Genomic DNA, 17,415 nt, shown 5'->3' on the forward strand with positions numbered 1-17,415 from the left:
TTTCTCTCCACTCCTCCTCTCAAACCTTCTCCTCAGCAGAATGCTCCACCCTCTCCGGCGAATGATCCTCCATCTTATGCTTCTTCAGATCCAGCTCGCCATGCTCCAATGCGACAGCCCTACGATACTCGACCTTGGTCTTCCAGGCCGGGGTGCCGATATACTTGGGCCCGTTGGGATCCTCGAAGATCTCCGCGACTTCTTCCAGCGTCTTGCCGGCGGTCTCGGGGAAGGCGATTATAACGTGGATGAGCATGCAGAGGCAGAAGACGCCGAAGACGATGTAGGTCTTCCAGCGGATGTTGACGAAGGAGGGGGGGACGAAGGCGCCGAGGGCGGTATTGAAGGCCCAGTTGGCGGATGTGGAGAGGGCGACGGCTTTGCCGCGGACGCGGAGAGGGTAGAGTTCTGGTGGGTAGACCCAGGAGACCTGGTGGGAATGTCAGTGTCGTTCGTGTGCTGTGCTATGTTGTTGTACTTACCGGTCCCCAAGTTGGCGCAAAGCTGGCGACGAAGAGATATGTGCAGGCGATGAGGCCCTTGGCTGGTGCGCCGGTCAGACGCATGCTGACAGCTGCGATTCCGTCAACGCCTCCCTCGACGACTTCTCCATGGGCGGCGAGGATGCCTGCGTTGGCGAACATCCATGTCATCATCAGAGTAGCACCGACGATCATGGTTGGGCGGCGACCCCAGCGATCGAGCCAGATCAATGCCGGCACTGTCATCAGGACGTTGATGATGTATTGAATAGACGAAGCCAGGAGGTTTGCATTGCCGGAGTAGCCAGCCATGGAGAAGACGTAGGTGATGTAGTACACTGAATGAAGTCAGCCTTGTGCTAGGATTCTGTTTGGAAAGGACCGACTTACTCATCACGTTCATTCCGGTAAGCTGAGACCAGATCTGGGTAAATACACCAATATGAGTGCGGTTGATGAGCTTGGGCGTGAGCAGCTCCCAGTACGTGACATCGGCATTGCGTGCCTCGAACTCGGCCATCTCGCGAATGTCGCTCAGCTCTTGCTGGACCAGTGGGCTATCGGGGTTGCCTTTGCCGTGTACGAGAGTCAACACAGAATGGCAGTCTTCCCAGCGGTCCTTGCGGGCCAGCCAACGTGGTGACTCTGGCAAGAACATCATGGCGAAGAAGAGGAGCACGGCCGGGAGCATCTGGAGACCCCATGGAATGCGAAAGGCGCTGGTGGAATAGGTGGTTGGGGTGTCGCCACCAACGAAGGAAGCGCCGTACGAGATGTAGTAGAGAATCAGAATGCCCCATGTGATAGCCCATTGCTGGAAGGCGACCAGTCGACCTCGCTTGGAAGGTGGTGCGATCTCAGAGACATAGACTGGAACTTGCGCAGATTCAATACCCACGCAGAAGCCATTGATTATACGGCCGGCGATGAGCATGCCAATGTTCTGCGAGGCACAGATGATAGTGGAGCCAATAACCCAGATGATACAGCCGATCATGATGGACTTCTTGCGACCGAAGATGTCAGACAGATAGCCAGAGACAAGAGCACCGAGCCAAGACCCAGCTGGCATGGCAGCTGTAATGCCACCTTGAACGGAAGCCGTTGGTCCAGAGCATTCATCTTGCCTTCCAGGGTAGCCAGGACCATTTGGACCTTGGTTGAAGTAGCAGAGATAGGCTGGAGTGCTAATGATGGCGCTCATAGAAGAAATGTCGAAACCTGTAATGGTCAGTATGCGACTTTGCAAGCCAAGACGCTGCATCACCCACCGAACAGACCGCCGCCAATGACGGCCACGGCCGTGATCACGTAGATGTTGCCAATCTTGAAGCCCATGGTGGCTGTTGTCGACAAGGTTTGGGAAGAGAGTCAAGTACAATCACCCAGTAGAAGGGAAGACGGGGTCTGGGGAAGTTGGACGGGCGACGGGCGCATATCAATTATGAATCCCTTGCTTCACCGCAGCTCGCATTTGTGCTGTCGTCCAGCGTGACCCCTCCACCATGCCGATTTCCGAGCTGGTACTGATGATCGTGCCAGTCAATGTACAGAACCTCAAACGATTCGTACAGAACAAGGCCCCTCTCCACACCGGGAGGATGCCAGTCCATATCACCTGCAGACAGCCACTGACAGCGTGGCCGCTTGGGGCCTTTGTTTCAGCAAAGGGCGGGCTTTGATTGCAGGGCCAAGATGCCAACCAACAAGGCCAATCGCTGCCAAGTAGCTAACTGGTCGCCGAGAGGGCGTAGCGAAGTGTTGCTCGTGGCGTCGAATCCTTTGCGGGGTTTGCGAAGTGTAGCATCGCGTGAGGTACGAGTATCCCTGTACTGCTGCAGGGAGAAGCTGCCCGTCCTCCACTCAATTCGTCCGTTCAGGGCCAGAAGCAGGACCATCGTGTAGACGGCCTGGTGGAGGATGGCGGCAAACCAAGCCCGATGCAGGCCCTGCTGGGCCACAAGTCTGGCACATGGCGTGCACGAGAGGAGTCAGCATGAACAAGTTGGAGGAGGAATTCTGGGGAAGTGGGGTCCTGTCTTCTCATTGGTCATCACCGCGGGAATGGAGTCTCGGCACGGCTCTCTTGGCACCGTCAGAAGTCAAAGCCAACCTCATCGCCTGCTGGCCTGAATGCCTTCACCAGCGCAACAGTCGTACGGGGGCTGAAAACAGCGCGCTGCTGTGCCTCCAAGCGTTGCACAACTCGTGCAGCTGGGAGCTCTCTCTCCCGAAATCGTTCAGCGGCATGTCGACGCCGATCCTGCCTCTTTCGATCCAACACACGATATGTACTCAGGTATCTCTTCTGTTTCGAGCATGGTGCAAGGCCTCAAAAGCTGGACCTCCCATCGATTATGCTTCGCTCCTACCGACAGCTGAGCACGCGCCGCAAGGTTGCTGAAGAGCTAGAAAACGACAAGCCTTGTGCTTCAGCGAATGAAGCACCCAAGCCACGCGAGGAATGCACATACAGCACACCGTCTGCTGTGCGCGGAGCAGGAAGTATTACTCAGGGCCATGCAACTAACTCCTTCATTCAATAAGACGTACCTTGGGACCAGAACTTCACGACAGTCCCCGAGGAAGACTCCACTCGGCAATGCGGCACGACGTGCTCATGACTCCGAGGCAGGTATTGGAAGAAGTCCTTACACGTTCAATGATCTCGACTGATGGTCCTTACTTTAATGCGATATCACAGACAGTCGCGTGGTTGTAGATGCGCCAATATGCAAGCAGTACAAGTGTGCACTCCACGTGGACTCTTTGGAACCGTGCGGCAGTAGTGGTGCAACTTGGGGAAGCGGGAAGTGTCGAGGATGCCTCAACTGGTACTGTCTCAAGACAGTCACAGTCCAATCAGAGCTTCGAGTCAAGTCGGATTCACTCTGCCGACATTCGAAGTCCATGGTCAGATACCCGACCGTGTACTCATCGACTTTGCATGCAGAGTCAAGCCTCGGTTGATCCACAGCCATGCGGCCAATTTTCTTGCCAACTAAAACGAAATTTGGACGGCTTCTCTTGTGAAACTGTAGAGCGACTCGCTGAGCGCCAGAGATCTGTTGATGCGATCTTGAAGTGCTTGTCGGGGACCAAGACTTTCTGCAGTCAACGAAGACTTGACAGTCCTCAAGCTCAAGTGCTTGTAGTAGCACCTCTAGGCATATCCCAACTCAACCCCCGAGAGTTCTGCGTCTGGAATCAATGGCACTTTTTATGAAGATGAGTATTTCCCCCTGCTCTGGCGACTCCATATCTGCTTCCTCCTTACAACAAGCTGAAGCACAATCAAAGTCTTGATAGAGCTGACCTGCTGATCTTCGTGTACAGATGGAAATGGTCCCCTGGTCCTCGAGACGTTTGGTACAACGACATTGTTGAAATCGCCGACAGACTATTGTTCATCCAATGGACAGAGCTGATCTACGAACCAAGATTGTAGGGCTATTGTAGATTGTCCAACTAATCTCAATGGTATCTTCTAGCCGCGACAACTGCCTTGGTATGTTGACTCCTGAAGTAGACGACGTTACCGCTCATTGAAGGCGTTGATCAGATCAAGCGACCTTTCCTTCATGGCATCAGCATTTCCCCTCACAGATCCAGTGTACTAGATCAGCCTTGAAATTCGAGTTGGGTCTCACTCTTCAATTTCCTCACTGCTCTTTCAGGGCGGCAAAGGAGCAGAGCACACTTCTTTCCAAACTGGACTTTTGGCCCCAAAGGCTTCTACAATTCTTTCGACCCTATACTTCGCCCAACGACTTTGATGGCTCGAGTTCGATATCTTGCTCAATGGCCATTGCAATCGTTTGCCCTCGTCGTGCTGTGGGTCTTGACAGAACTATCAACTCAGACCTACGTGGCCAGCCGGAGAATGATTTCTCCGACCATTTTTACCTCCGGCGTCAACTTTCTGATACTCTCCCTGTATCGTTACGCTCTCGCGAGGTCATAGAGCGATTTGGAAACAGTCCGCCATTGGGCCTCATCCTCAGTAAGCGCGCCGGGAATAACCGGTTTCGTCATACTTATATCCACATCTGGTGACGTGCTATCTCCTACCTACCGCGTAATCAGCAGCCTTACTGTCCACAACCCAAGTCGCTTCAGCCAAGCATTGGAGACTTCATCATTTCATTTGTTCCCGATTTAGTGAACGTTCAGTCAAGACTCAAAGACCTCAGCGTTTCCATCATGCCTAACTCGAAAGATAAATTGTCCGGCAAGAAGATTATTGTTGTTGGTGGAAGTTCTGGGTCAGTACACTCCCAAATTCAGAACTTGATAGAATAACACTGACTTAGTAGAATCGGCGCGGGTGCCGCTGCTGCACTGCTCGAACATGGCGCTCACGTCACCATAATCTCCTCATCAGAGGAGAACCTGAAGGTTGCATTACAGAGGCTCAACAGCCCCAATGTCACAGGCGAGGTTGGAAATGTCCGCGACGGGGCGGCTTACACCGCTGTCCTCCAGCGCCTGGCCCCTGTCGACCACATTGTCTACTCGAGCGTCGACAAGATCATCCGTGGCGCTATCGCGGAGGCAGATCTAGACGAAGCGAAGCATTACTTTGGCGTCAAATTTTGGGGTTCGGCGTTGACGGGCAAAAGTAAGTGCTCAAAGAGGTTTGGCCGAACGATTCGTTGACCGCAAAATCTTCTAGTCGTCTCGAAGCACGATATCATTCGACCAGGGGGATCGTTGACGCTTACTTCGGGTACTGGAGCTATCAAACCGGGTACTACAGCCTCCATAGGAGGCTCGCTCAATGCGGGTCTATTCACGATGACACAGGGACTAGCGAATGAGTTGATACCGAAAAAGATTCGGGTCAATTGTAAGCAATGCAACAGAACGGCTGTGGAGCGATCATTCGACTAATGCGGACAGGTGTTGTTCCCGGCGTAGTTCAAACAGAGTTGTGGGACAAGATGGGCCAGTCGAAAGAACAGCAAGTCGAGACATTCAAGAAAGTCGGAGACAGTCTGCCTGTAGGCTTTGTGGCTACGCCTGAAGATGTAAGACAATCATAGTGTGAAATTGTGCCTGAGAAGAAGCTGACATTACGGCAGATAGCAGAGGCTTACTTATACTGCGTAAGTCACTCATTGCTCGAAGTGAAATCATCACTGACAAAAGCGCAGGTTCGAGCCGATTATGCCAATGGCACGCTCATTACTATCGACGGAGGTACGTCCATATTCATAGAACTCACCAATCGCATGCTAATATGAGTAGGGGGCATCTTGTAGAGTTGTGTTGCAACCGTGGAGGAGTATGCAGACTCATATTCAAGGCTGTTCAATTACATAGGCCTCCTTTCAGGAATATGAACACTCACACCATGATATTGTAGCCATGGTAGAGTCTTCAGGCTTCTCTTTACCCGTCCTCCGATGCGAAATAGTAAGCCTCGCATCGAGCGACATGAGTCGCCGATACCCCTCAGAGAAAGGAGATAGTTTAAGTAGAAAGTGAACGTATAAAGTGCGAATTGTTCGAGACAGTCATGAAACTTCGACAAAGATGTTCAATTACTGCACATCAAAGCGCAGGTATCCGCAGAAAGGGGCAACAGAGTGCGGCGTGGTCAGTCTGAATCGAAGTCGAAAAGCCAGTCGATCCCAGCGTCGGAGTTGATCTACTCCATTCGTTGCCAATGAAGGCTGTGCATCACCTAAAGCCTATCTCAAGATGTATTCTCTCTAATGTCCGCCGCTAGTAAAGAAACGCGCGTTGTGCAATGCTCAATGGCTTGGATAGTGTGAGGTTCAAAGTCTATCCAGGCTCAGTTAAGCATTTAAGATGAGCCTGGCGCCATCAATGAGCCCGCCATAACTCATCCATCAACCTACAAGCAGAGTACAGCAACATGATGCTCCTCAACTGTACCGTCTCAGCTTTCCTGGCCGTTGTCATTGTTCGTGCTCAGAATGCTTCCATTTCTGTCTTGATCAACCCTCTCGAACGGTACTCGAATGACTACAACCTGCCCAACCAGTCGTTCCCCGGGCTGCAGTCGAACTTTCGTCCTCCGATTGACAGCGGTGAGGAGACTTATGTTGGTACTGGACGTCTCCGTGGTCGAAGGGCATTGATCACTGGTGGCGACTCTGGGATAGGTGAGAGCAGGTCCATGGCATCCGAGACGAAGATCCACCAGCTGAAAGTCAACCAGGCCGAGCAGTTGCCATTGCCTTTGCTCGCGAGGGAGCAGATGTCGCCATCAACTATCTCTCACAAGAGCAGCCAGACGCAGATGTGGTCCAATCGCTCGTGGAAGCCGAAGGCAGAAACTTCTTCGCCATCCCAGGAGACCTCCTTAATGAGACTTTCTGCACTGAATTGATTTCTTCTGCTGCTGAAAGCCTCGGAGGGCTCGACATCCTCGTCCACAATGCCGGGTACGCAAGGAACGAGTTCGATATCAGGAACCATTCGACGGAGCAGTTTGATCGAACCTTCCGCACGAATGTTTACGCTGGTTTTTTCCTCACCCGGGCTGCCGCTCGAATTATGCTGCCTGGCTCCAGCATCATCTATACCGTCTCAGGCGTGGCTCCCCGGGGTGTGAATTACCTCATCGACTATGCAGCCACGAAGGCAGCGTTGGTATCGTTCGTCCGATCGTTGTCTATTCAGCTCGCTCCACTGGCAATCCGGGTACGTCCTTTCTTGCTTGCTTTTGCATGCTTGTGACTGAAAAGCTAAAACTCCTGGTAGATCAACGCTGTTGCTCCAGCCATAACTTGGTCGAACTTCGATTCATCTCAAGGCTGGAATACCTCCGCTGTAAGGAACATTGGCGCCGGTAGGCCTTGGAGAAGAGCTGCTCAGCCTGTGGAGATGGCGCCGCTGTATGTCACTCTGGCGGAGAGCATCAACAGCTTCACTTCCGGAAGTGTCTTTGCAGCCGATGGAGGCTTTGGGTCCTTCTAGAGATGTGCGTCAAGAAGAGGTCGGAACTGCCTGTACACACTTGCCGCGAGATGTTGGCGCCAGGTCAGGTGTTATATAAGGAGGCATAAAGACAGAAGATGGTATCCGGTAGATGTTCCCATTGCATTTGAGCTTGTTGCATGCAGTCGTCCAGTGGTTTTTGTTGCTTGTCAGATGCGAAAGATTGATTGCTGTCGCCCCATTCGAAGAAGGAAGTCGGGAAATATCTCAGCACCGGCGCACTTCTCAGACCGTTGCTGACTTCACCTCCACCTACCTCCCTTGCCGCCATCTTCCTCTCCCTCTCTAGCACTACCAACCCACCTTCAACAAGCTGAGAGCTATGAATCAGGATATCTTCGACTCTCTCTCCAACTCGGATAACAGTGCGTTGTGTATCAGGATCTTCGACAAGCTGTGCCTCGCGATGCAAACGATCTGCAAGCAACATTCAACGGCATCCAACGGTCCCCCTGGGGCGAGGACCACGCTACAGACCCTCATCATGGCCAAGACGAGATCGTAGTGCTGACTTATGAGTGTACGAGCCAGGCGTCAGCGCATCAAATACCGAGTGTACATCCAAAGGTGATGGAATGTTCCCAGAAACCCAATCCAGAAGTCTTCAGACGAACGCTGCGAACGTTGCTCTGCCAGCGTAGACTTGCTCTCCACCGGCATCCTCACGATTCAGGAAAATGCAACGACCGGTGTCTATCACGTACAGTAGCCTGTCTGGGTTCGTATACATCTTCAAACGACCACGAAATCATTTCGCGACATTACTGCTCGACGCCACGTTTGCTACTTTTGGGGACAAATAGATGGGCTTCTGATGAGTCGCAGGCACGAATAGGATGCGTCCTCTACTCGGGGGAATTATAGGCAGGTCGTCGCTTGCTGTTGCCAACCTCCCTTCTGTAAGTTTCTTCTACCTCTCTCTTGTACGCTATTGCACTGTCCTCGTCTGCAGCCTCTTTCGCAACGCCAACTCTTGTGACTCGTTGATTTCGTTTCATTCAAACATGCAGTTCTTAGTCCTAGCTATTGCCTCTTTGGCCGCCGCCAGCCCTCTGGTTCAGGATCGCGATGCAGGCGAGCCGTCCAAGTACAAATTGGCTCTCCCAACACTGAAGCCAGAAAGAATCAGACACTACGGCGAATACTTCCGTTGTCGAGGCCTCTACTGCTGCTGCAATCGCTACCGGTCTGCCTCTTCTCAATCTTTCCAGCTCCAAGGCTGAGCCGACGACCACAAAGGCCAAAGCCGTCGAGGCCGCGCCAACGTCCTGGTCCACGACTTCCAGCAACGTTGAGCCAACGACCACAAATGCCAAAGTCGCCAAGGCAGTCACCCCCACCACTCTCGCTACGTCCACTCTGAACGCAACTACTTGGAGCTCATCCACGTGGACTTCCACTACATGGACGTCGACCTCGACGGACAGCACCGCCGATGCAAGTACCAGTGCAAGCGATGCTCCTGTCTGTCCTGCCGTCTACGCTGCCCAGTGCTGCGAGACCGATGTTCTTGGTGGTCCTGCGGCTTTGACTTGCGTTTCGCGTACGTTGTCGCAGCAATGCCAATTTTCGTGATGATGGCACTGACATCAACGGCTTAGCTGACGATACACCGACCTCGAAAGACAACTTCTACGACCAGTGCCATGCGATCGGAATGACGGCCAATTGCTGTCTGCTACCAATGGTACGTGGGGTCAAGTTGTCGATTGCTCCGAGTGTGATGCTAACATCGAATGCCTAGGGCGGAGACTCTCTCATCTGCAATATGCCATAAGCGAAAGTCATCAAGGCTGCTGGGCAGGGACTACTACAAAGACTTAATCATTCGTGCGTTCTTCACTTATGTTCTCCGATTCCTTAGCTTGTATTATAGCTTTGTGCAGCTTAATTCATGTTGACTTTCAGGATCGAGAGTAACGCCGGACACTGTGGGCTGGATAGCGAGTCTTTCCTCCATGTTTTACTAACAAGCTTGCCATCCATTCGCTCTCGTCAACCCTAGCACGCTGTTTGGCATTCCTCTTCTTCCCACGGCAATAATCTTACTAATTTCTCATCCAGGCTTGGCTTATCTCACGACAATCGTTGTTATGTCCAGGCGTTTGGGACCATGTCATACTCTAAAATCCGCAAATCCGAGATACGAGTACGGTGCAGGTGCTTCGCACAACTTGTGCTTGTCTATGCAAGTTGACTGCGTTGTATAAGATAATACAAGGAGTTAGACAGCAGGACTGCAAAACACATCAAGTCAAGCCTTCCTTGAATCACAACATCGTCTCGACATGAACCGAATCCAGAGAGTCGCCATTGTAGGGGCCGGCGGTCGCCTGGGAAGCTTTGTGATCGATGAGTTAATCGCCTCGGATCTCTTCACTGTCACTGCAATCAGACGTCCAGAGAGCAAAAGCCAACTGCCACCTGGCATTCCTGAAGTAGAGATAGTCAACTACAGCGACAAGTCTGCCGTCGTCGACGCCCTTCGAGGCCAAGATGCGCTTGTCATCACTCTGAACTTCTTTGCAGCCCCTGAGTCCCAGAAGCAGCTCGTAGACGCCGCCGTCGAAGCTGGAGTCAAGTTCATTATGCCGAACGAATGGGCTTTTCCTGGAGCAGATGGGAAGCTCGGCAAGGATATTGGCATGGGACTGGGAGTCGTGGCCCACCGAGAATACATTGAATCCGCTATCACTGGCAAAGACACCTCTTGGATCTCAATCACTTGCGGACCGTGGTACGAGTTCTCGCTCGTGTGTGGCTTCGACTGCAGCTCTTCCGCACGGTTTGGTTTCGATTTTGATGCGAAGACCGTTACGTTCTTCGACCATGACGGAAGGAGCAAGATTCACACGACGACTTGGAATCAAGTCGCTCGTGGGGTGCTCGCCTTGCTTTCTCTACCTATAGATTCGGGAATGGGACACGCTGGTCCCTCATTGAGCGACTTCAAGAACAGCTCAGTCCACATCGCCTCCTTTCTGATCAGTCAGCACGATATGTTCGAGTCGATACTACGACTTCGCGGCGAAAGGGTGAATGGCTGGACGATCGAAAGAGAAGATACCCAAGCACGCTTCGATCGTACAAGCAAAATGGTCGGCAATGAGGACAAGATGATCAATCTGGAAGGTATGGTGACTCGCATGTACACCCGATTCTTCTGGCCGGACGGCTCTGGGACTTTCAGCGACAAATTGGCAAACGAGCAGCTGAGTCTTCCAAACAAGGATCTTGACGACGCGACTGCGTATGCGTTGAAGTTGCTGGGTGAGAAGTCTGTCAAACTCCAGCTTTGATCTTTTGGGAGACTAGTGTAGAAGTTCAAAGCTTCCTGGTGTCACATGCAACTGAGTTCTGATTGGCTCGTTCAAACCTCCACTTTGGTGCCTGTGCCTGAAACTCAAATGCTCCTTCGCACAAACACTCTCCGGGTCAGGTCACTCTAACCACCCACTGAAGCCTGGCCTAGACTCAGCATTACGAGATGGGCTCGAGTCGTGAAAGCACTATAAAATCAGCCTCGAACCTGCACACGACAGTTTGCCTTGAACCTTCTCTCCGCACATTCCGCCACCTCACTGATTTCAACCCCACACCACTTCGCCCGACAAACAACACGCTCGCTGGCCATGTCGGAGCAATGGGATGCACTCGTTGCGCGCGCCAACGCAAAGAGAGAAGCCCAAACGATCAAGCCTGGCGAACTGCTCGGCCTCGACCGCCCGATCAGTGGCTATCCAGAGCACAGTTTCCCCGAGGTCGACGGCTCGCGACCGAGATTCCCCAATGCGATCCAGGACTGGAATGGTACGCCGTTGACTTTGCGGGAGAGGAGTATGATTGCTTTCATGAATGAGATCACCGACAAGCCGGAGTGGACGAGGAAGGTGAATGATGAGGAGATTGTGGGCAAGTGGCGGAAGGAGAGGGAGGATAAGGAGAAAGAGACTGAGCCGGAGAGGGCGTTGACTGAGAAGATGTTCGATTACGTGGGTGAAAGCGTTGATTGTCTTGGTGAGATGCTAATTGATGGCTGCAGTGTCTTCTCGAGCTTCGCGATTATGCCGAGTTCCTGGACGAGAATGGCTTCGTACCCGCCATTGATGCCGAGGCTGCAGTGTACAAATCCGACACCATCATCCCAGACGCAGTGAAAGACGAGCTCAAAGCGGCAGCTGCACCGCTTGAGGACGTCCCAGCAAAAGACAAGGACTGGCACCCGGGCTCAGACGATAAGGTGCTGGACCTCGTGCATCCATCGCTCTTCCCTCTCCTTTATGGCCGCAGCAGGATCCTGAAAGATGGGAGCGTCACCCTCGAGGACTGCGAGAAGTTCACCGGCAAGGGCGAGATCATGCCAGTTCCCGATGATAAGCATCTTGAGGTCACTTCATTCCCCGGTCTCAGCAATTGGGGTGGGCGTTTCGCAGGGGGAAAGCAGCACTTCTTCTCCAAGAAGTTTCAGTGGCTTCCATGCGAAGTCAAGTTCGGCGAAGACGAGTCTTGCAAGATCAGCAGCTACATCAACAACCTGCACCCCAAGCAACACAAGCCCCTGTATGAAGCCATCGAGAAGGTCATTGCCAAGACCATACCGATGTGGAATAAGACGTTGACTTCCACGGAGCGCATGAACTACCCGTCTCGCATCGATAGCGACAATGCGTACTGGATTGACCACGACGCCGAGCAAGACTCAAAGGATGACGATGACGAGGATGAAGACGAGGACGAGGACGAGGATGATGAAGATGAAGATGAACGACACCGGAATCGTACCCTTGTCATGCCAGAGCCCGACGATTACGCCGTCCGGAAAGACTACACGTATCCAGACTGGAATCCCGCTCCTAGTGTCGTAGACTTGCGCAAGAATTGGGCAAAGCAAGGTCTGCAAGTCATTGTCAAACTCGCCAACATCCACCTCACGCCAGAGAAGCCAACGTATGACGGCGGCTGTAAGTCAAATCTAACGCAAAGATTGAGTACCGACTAACTCTTGTCTCTCAGCATGGCACGTCGAAGGCCAACTAAACGACCACATCTGCGCCTCAGCCCTCTACTACTACTCCACCCACAACATCACCCCCTCGCACCTCTCCTTCCGCGAAGCCATCTCCGTCGAATACCTCTCCGACAAATCCTACGAACAAGACGACCACGAGCACTTCGAGCGTCTCTATGACATCCAACAGCACGGTCCCGCGATTCAAACCCTCGGCCGGATCTCCACCCCAGAGAACCGCCTCCTCACCTTCCCCAACATCCTCCAGCACCAAGTCGCTCCCTTCCAACTCGCCGACCCAACTCAACCCGGCCATCGCAAGATTCTCGCGCTCTTCCTCGTCGATCCACATACTCGCATTCCATCCAGTGCGCACGTCCCGCCGCAGCAGAAGGCGTGGTGGAGGGAGATGGTTCAATCGCTGGATCGGGTGGGGGATTTGCCGCCTGAGTTGGCAGATGCGGTGGTCGACTCAGCGGGAGATTTCCCTATTGAGTTGGAGGAGGCGAAGAAGATTCGAGAGGAATTGATGGAGGAGAGGAAGTTGTTTGTGGAGGATTGTGAGAAGAGGATGCAGGAAGAGAGTTTCAATTTCTGTGAGCATTGAGTGGGGAGAGTGTACTCAGGATGGGTTGGCGTTGTGGCAAGGAGTAATGAGGTCGACGGGTCATGAGCATCGCCTGAGCAACAGCAAGGCTACCTTGCGTGAGTTGTCGCGGAGCCGGCGAGGATCGTAAAGTCCCGAGATGGGCTTCTGAATTGCCATGCTTTTCGTCTGGTGTATGCTAAGTTATGTACACTATACAAGCGTAACAAACCACAAGAAATGATCCTGTCCGACCGCATGTCGTGAAGCTTACTACGCCCACGGTTGATTTGCTGGGTGTAAAGGCTTCGTGCCCCAGCATACTAGACTATTGAAGACGGTCAGCGTGAGCGATCTTGTTAGTCAGTCATGATCGTAGACGCACCCTTTGTGATACGCATGTATCCTCCTCGCACACGACTCTTTCCGGATTTTGGCGATCAAGATGTTGACTTCGTCCGGCGACCACCCAAGTACTCTGGTGAAAGGTGCCAGTGTGAATCCTTCGAGACCTTCGAGCCAGTTGAGACAGCAATACTACGTTTCATGTCAGCATAAGACCAAATACCCCTGGTGAGAAGATCATCATACCCTCCCAATCTCCTTCATTCTCGGGTCTTTCGGCCAGTCATTCATCGGCCTCCTCATAATCTTGGTCTCCACGTTCTCAAACCCACTCTCCCTCAACCACTTCTCATAGTCTGGGGCCATGGGGATGGTAACGCCCATCCGGTCAAACGCCTCATGCATCAACTTGCCCCACATGACCAACGCCGAATCCTCCGTCAACGTCCCATCATCGCTATACGCCCCAAACTCCAGCTCCACGAGTTGGAAACTCCCACCGGGCTTCAACGCATCCAGTACACGCTTATACAGCAGTGGATAGTCTTTGACACTGCCAATGGCGAAGCGGAGATGGATCATATTGAAGCGATTGGAGCCAAACGTCCATTCTTTGTCCCAGTCGTCGATCTCGAATTTGCAGTTCGGTGGGACCCATGCCGGTTGGACGGGTGATAGGTCTGTGCCGATGACTTCGCAGTTGGGGTAGAGGTCGGCCATGTCGATGCACCAGATTCCTGTACCGGTGCCGAGATCGAGGATTTGCTTGGGGTCTTCGACTAGTGGGCATAGGAATAGTTTGCCTTCTGTGTGTTGAGACAGAAGGTCAGCATATATCTCAGGGTCGTCTGCATTGATCTTGTCCTACCCATCTGAATGAGCTGGTTCCGATGCTCAAGGTCTTGTCTCTCCAGTTCTTTCTCGTCGTTCGGATAGCTATCGAAGACGCATGAGAACGAACACATACGAGAGTTTGTATTCGACACCTCTCACAGATATTTGCCCGCCTCGTAGCCATGATAGCGTCTGCCATGCTCATACTGGTACTTGGTCACCGCGGAGAGGACGGAGGTGCTACTGCTCGCGATGCTGGCTCGATCACCGCCAAACGTCGAATCGTGCTCATGTTCGTCGGCTTCCATTGCCTGTGGTTGTGAAGTCTGGGTGGTACGGCCCGACTTGGCGTGAAGATGCAGTGCTTGTGTGTTTGTGCCATTGTGTGTGGCAGGCACGAGGAGCGTGTCATTTTTTTCGCAAGACCCAGCGAGGTGGTCAGGCTGTCACACTATTTCAAGTGCTGGGCTCGTGGATGGAGCTGCCATGCAATCGCCATGCCACAGCTGCAGTTGCCGTGAAAGCACGCGCTAGCTTGATATGGTTAGATTCTTCCTTCGCGGGCAGCTCTGTTTTCCCCCTATCACACCAACTCGACTAATTAAGTATATGTGCTTCGCAGAAGTAGTACTTGTGTCGAAGTACCTCAACCTCGGTCGGTCAAAATGAAGTAAAGAGTATTACAATCCGCTGCAACAATTCCTCACCACGATGCAACATCACGTTGCCAATAATGCCGGAGATATGATCCTTGCTTGCACCACGGGACCGTCCAGCCCGAACGTCGTCGCTTGTTTTGCCTTCTCCACCACGACCACAGCACAGCAATATATCTCCCGTGCCGCCTACCTGCATCTTTGCGTCCAGAACAAGGGATGCCGATTTGAAGACCTTGACGCGAAGCAGGACTGTTAGATAACGGGTCTTTTCCGCGGGCGACGAAGGCCATTCCCGCACTGTGTACGCGTATGGCCTGCCATTATCGGCACATCTTGCGGTCCTTCGATCCTTGCATGCCCAAGATGCCACCCACATGCTCAAGACCACGCCGTTTGTAAGCTTATGCACCACTCCTTCCCTTCCTCTCCTAGCTGCAGCACACGACTTTCCAGGCCATCTCGAAGTGAATTGATTCGGTCCAGAACCTCCCCAATGCCTCCACTCCAATGCAAGGCCTATCAGGAGCGGCAATTTGCCCTCCCGAAGGAGAGAGCCACAGGAAAGAATGTGATCTGTAACGTCCCCAGCTCTCTGGAACCTCTTTCATCTTCCCTGCCCTCGTTCAGGCAATCCACCTAGCCAACGCAGCACTTTAATGTCCCCGTCTACCAATATGGCCATTGCCAAGGGCTGCCATTTGGTCGGCAGCGTTCCTCTTTCGGACACAGATGCAGTCTTTCGGCAATGCATGGCCGCATGCCCGGGCCGGTTCAAGCGGATTCCTGATGGAGAGACTGGCCAACGGCATCAATTCACGACTTTCCAGGCACAGGTCTTCGGTGCCTATCCGCCTATGCTGACTGAATTCATCCACAATGCGCCTATCAACACTCGGGAGTTTACGCCGGAGCAGCTTGAGGAGGGGATTGAAACGTTGAAGAAGGCCGGTATTCGAACGGGGTACGATGATGCAGCGATTGAGAGTTATGCCGTCTTCCGCAAGTTACGCGATCAAGGTGTAATCCCAAAGGGCGTGAGGTTCCAAGTATGTTTGCCAACCGTGGCGAACGTCATTCTTCCCTTCGTTCAGAGAGCGTTCCTACCGAGCGTTGAGGGTATTTACGAAGAGGCGTTGTTCCGCGCACTGAGGAGAATCCAAGACGAGATTCCGCACCACGATCTTGCCATTCAGATCGATACCGCTGCTGATACGGCGTTCTGGGAAGCCACGAACCCGGAGACGGTCAAGGAGAACTCTGGCTTGGCATGGTTTCAACCATGGTGGGAGGGCGATGTGAAACAGTACTACACCAATTATCTGCAGCGCTTCATTGCTCAGGTTGATCAGGATGTCGAGTTGGGTATTCATAACTGTTATGGTGTGTCAGCTTTACAATATGAGAAGAACCAAATCACTAACGATATTTCAGGTGACATGGACCACCGTCATTGGCACGAACCAGCTTCTCTCGCCGTTGTAGTCGAGCGTGCGCAGTGGTTCATGAAGTCGTGCGCTCACAAGATCAACTTCTTCCACTGCCCGGTCCCCAAGAGTGCTGAGGGACACATCGACGCCTATCTCGCACCACTCAAAGATCTGGTACCACTGCTCGAGGAACATGGCACGGAATTGTACCTCGGAGTCATCCACGAGAACAAGCCAGAGCTCACGAAGAAGTACGTCGAAGCTGCTCAGAAAGTCGTGCCTGAATTCGGAGTTGCAACCGAGTGTGGCGGGGGACGAATGGAATGGCCAGACTTTGAAGATACGTTGAGACTTGCGGCTCAAGTATCACAGCCCGTCATCGCCGTCGAGAAAGAGAGAGATGTGGTTCCAGGTGCTGAAGCTGAGAGGGTCACTAACGGACATGTGTTTGGCCAGGGTACTGCGGTGACAGTATGATTGAAGCATCTCGCAACACTTCGGGAGTGTAGTGAGGCGTCATGTACGTATAGGACTAGTTCTATTTTCTACTGAGTTGAGTGCAGAGTTTCCGCCAGACATGCAACCTGAGGTACTTTTCAACACCGCATTTGCTGCTTTCGAGACACCACCCGCGGAAGGATTCGAAGATGTGAGCGACCTCGTATTCTAGGCATCAACTGCAGTTACCTCTTCCATGAACTTGTTTTACTGTAATCAGGTTCAACAGTCGCTACGATGTTGTAGCGGTATATCGTCGTCGGCGGTGATCTTCAAAACCATGGACTCTTCCACCCTGGAGCGATCCGAAGTCGACCAACTGTCCCGCGAAGTGCAACGAACGGAGCGAATCGTCAACCTCATCATCGCTGCGAATGCGTTACTCGTTGCCATTGCCGTTATCCCAACATGTATCTACTGGATCATGTATCTTTGAAAAGGGAACGACTCACCTCAGATTTAAAGCGGGCAAGTCACAAGAGGCGCATGGAACTATAAGTACCTACCTGCATCCCTCAAGGCCGCAGGATTCCGTGCTGCCGACTTGCTTCCAAGCTCACCGCCAGCAAAAAGAAAGCAATTTCGAAAAGCCTCTTCAGCGCCG

At 52.7% G+C, this 17,415-nt stretch overlaps 7 protein-coding genes across 7 annotated transcripts; 5 read left to right on the forward strand and 2 right to left on the reverse strand.

The window, feature by feature from the left end:
* Positions 1–19: 19 nt before the first annotated feature.
* M409DRAFT_26470 (uncharacterized protein) lies at positions 20–1,820 on the reverse strand (the record flags this gene model as incomplete). The annotated part of the gene is made up of 4 exons (XM_033808125.1): positions 20–430; positions 483–820; positions 873–1,703; positions 1,754–1,820. The coding sequence occupies 4 exons, from the start codon at positions 1,818–1,820 to the stop codon at positions 20–22; spliced, it is 1,647 nt and encodes a 548-aa protein (XP_033663912.1).
* A 2,865-nt stretch (positions 1,821–4,685) lies between these two features.
* M409DRAFT_26471 (uncharacterized protein) lies at positions 4,686–5,746 on the forward strand (the record flags this gene model as incomplete). The annotated part of the gene is made up of 7 exons (XM_033808126.1): positions 4,686–4,747; positions 4,799–5,103; positions 5,158–5,331; positions 5,385–5,512; positions 5,567–5,590; positions 5,639–5,684; positions 5,733–5,746. The coding sequence occupies 7 exons, from the start codon at positions 4,686–4,688 to the stop codon at positions 5,744–5,746; spliced, it is 753 nt and encodes a 250-aa protein (XP_033663913.1).
* A 746-nt stretch (positions 5,747–6,492) lies between these two features.
* Positions 6,493–7,418, forward strand: M409DRAFT_32913 (uncharacterized protein; the record flags this gene model as incomplete). Its single annotated transcript, XM_033810268.1, has 3 exons — positions 6,493–6,616; positions 6,673–7,157; positions 7,218–7,418. Coding segments are annotated over 3 exons (810 nt in total), but the record flags the coding sequence as incomplete, so codon positions are not given.
* A 2,324-nt stretch (positions 7,419–9,742) lies between these two features.
* Positions 9,743–10,753, forward strand: M409DRAFT_26473 (uncharacterized protein; the record flags this gene model as incomplete). Its single annotated transcript, XM_033808127.1, has 1 exon — positions 9,743–10,753. The coding sequence occupies one exon, from the start codon at positions 9,743–9,745 to the stop codon at positions 10,751–10,753; it is 1,011 nt and encodes a 336-aa protein (XP_033663915.1).
* A 333-nt stretch (positions 10,754–11,086) lies between these two features.
* Positions 11,087–13,069, forward strand: M409DRAFT_26474 (uncharacterized protein; the record flags this gene model as incomplete). Its single annotated transcript, XM_033808128.1, has 3 exons — positions 11,087–11,446; positions 11,497–12,415; positions 12,468–13,069. 3 exons carry the CDS (start codon positions 11,087–11,089, stop codon positions 13,067–13,069), a joined length of 1,881 nt encoding a protein of 626 aa, XP_033663916.1.
* A 252-nt stretch (positions 13,070–13,321) lies between these two features.
* On the reverse strand, positions 13,322–14,535 carry M409DRAFT_68671 (uncharacterized protein; the record flags this gene model as incomplete). Its single annotated transcript, XM_033817939.1, has 5 exons — positions 13,322–13,376; positions 13,434–13,585; positions 13,640–14,199; positions 14,262–14,329; positions 14,387–14,535. 5 exons carry the CDS (start codon positions 14,533–14,535, stop codon positions 13,322–13,324), a joined length of 984 nt encoding a protein of 327 aa, XP_033663917.1.
* A 1,025-nt stretch (positions 14,536–15,560) lies between these two features.
* M409DRAFT_26476 (uncharacterized protein) lies at positions 15,561–16,790 on the forward strand (the record flags this gene model as incomplete). The annotated part of the gene is made up of 2 exons (XM_033808129.1): positions 15,561–16,266; positions 16,318–16,790. 2 exons carry the CDS (start codon positions 15,561–15,563, stop codon positions 16,788–16,790), a joined length of 1,179 nt encoding a protein of 392 aa, XP_033663918.1.
* Positions 16,791–17,415: the final 625 nt, after the last annotated feature.

This window comes from Zasmidium cellare (assembly GCF_010093935.1).
Source record: "Zasmidium cellare ATCC 36951 unplaced genomic scaffold M409scaffold_32, whole genome shotgun sequence".
In the NCBI taxonomy this organism is placed as follows: Eukaryota; Fungi; Ascomycota; class Dothideomycetes; order Mycosphaerellales; family Mycosphaerellaceae; genus Zasmidium; species Zasmidium cellare.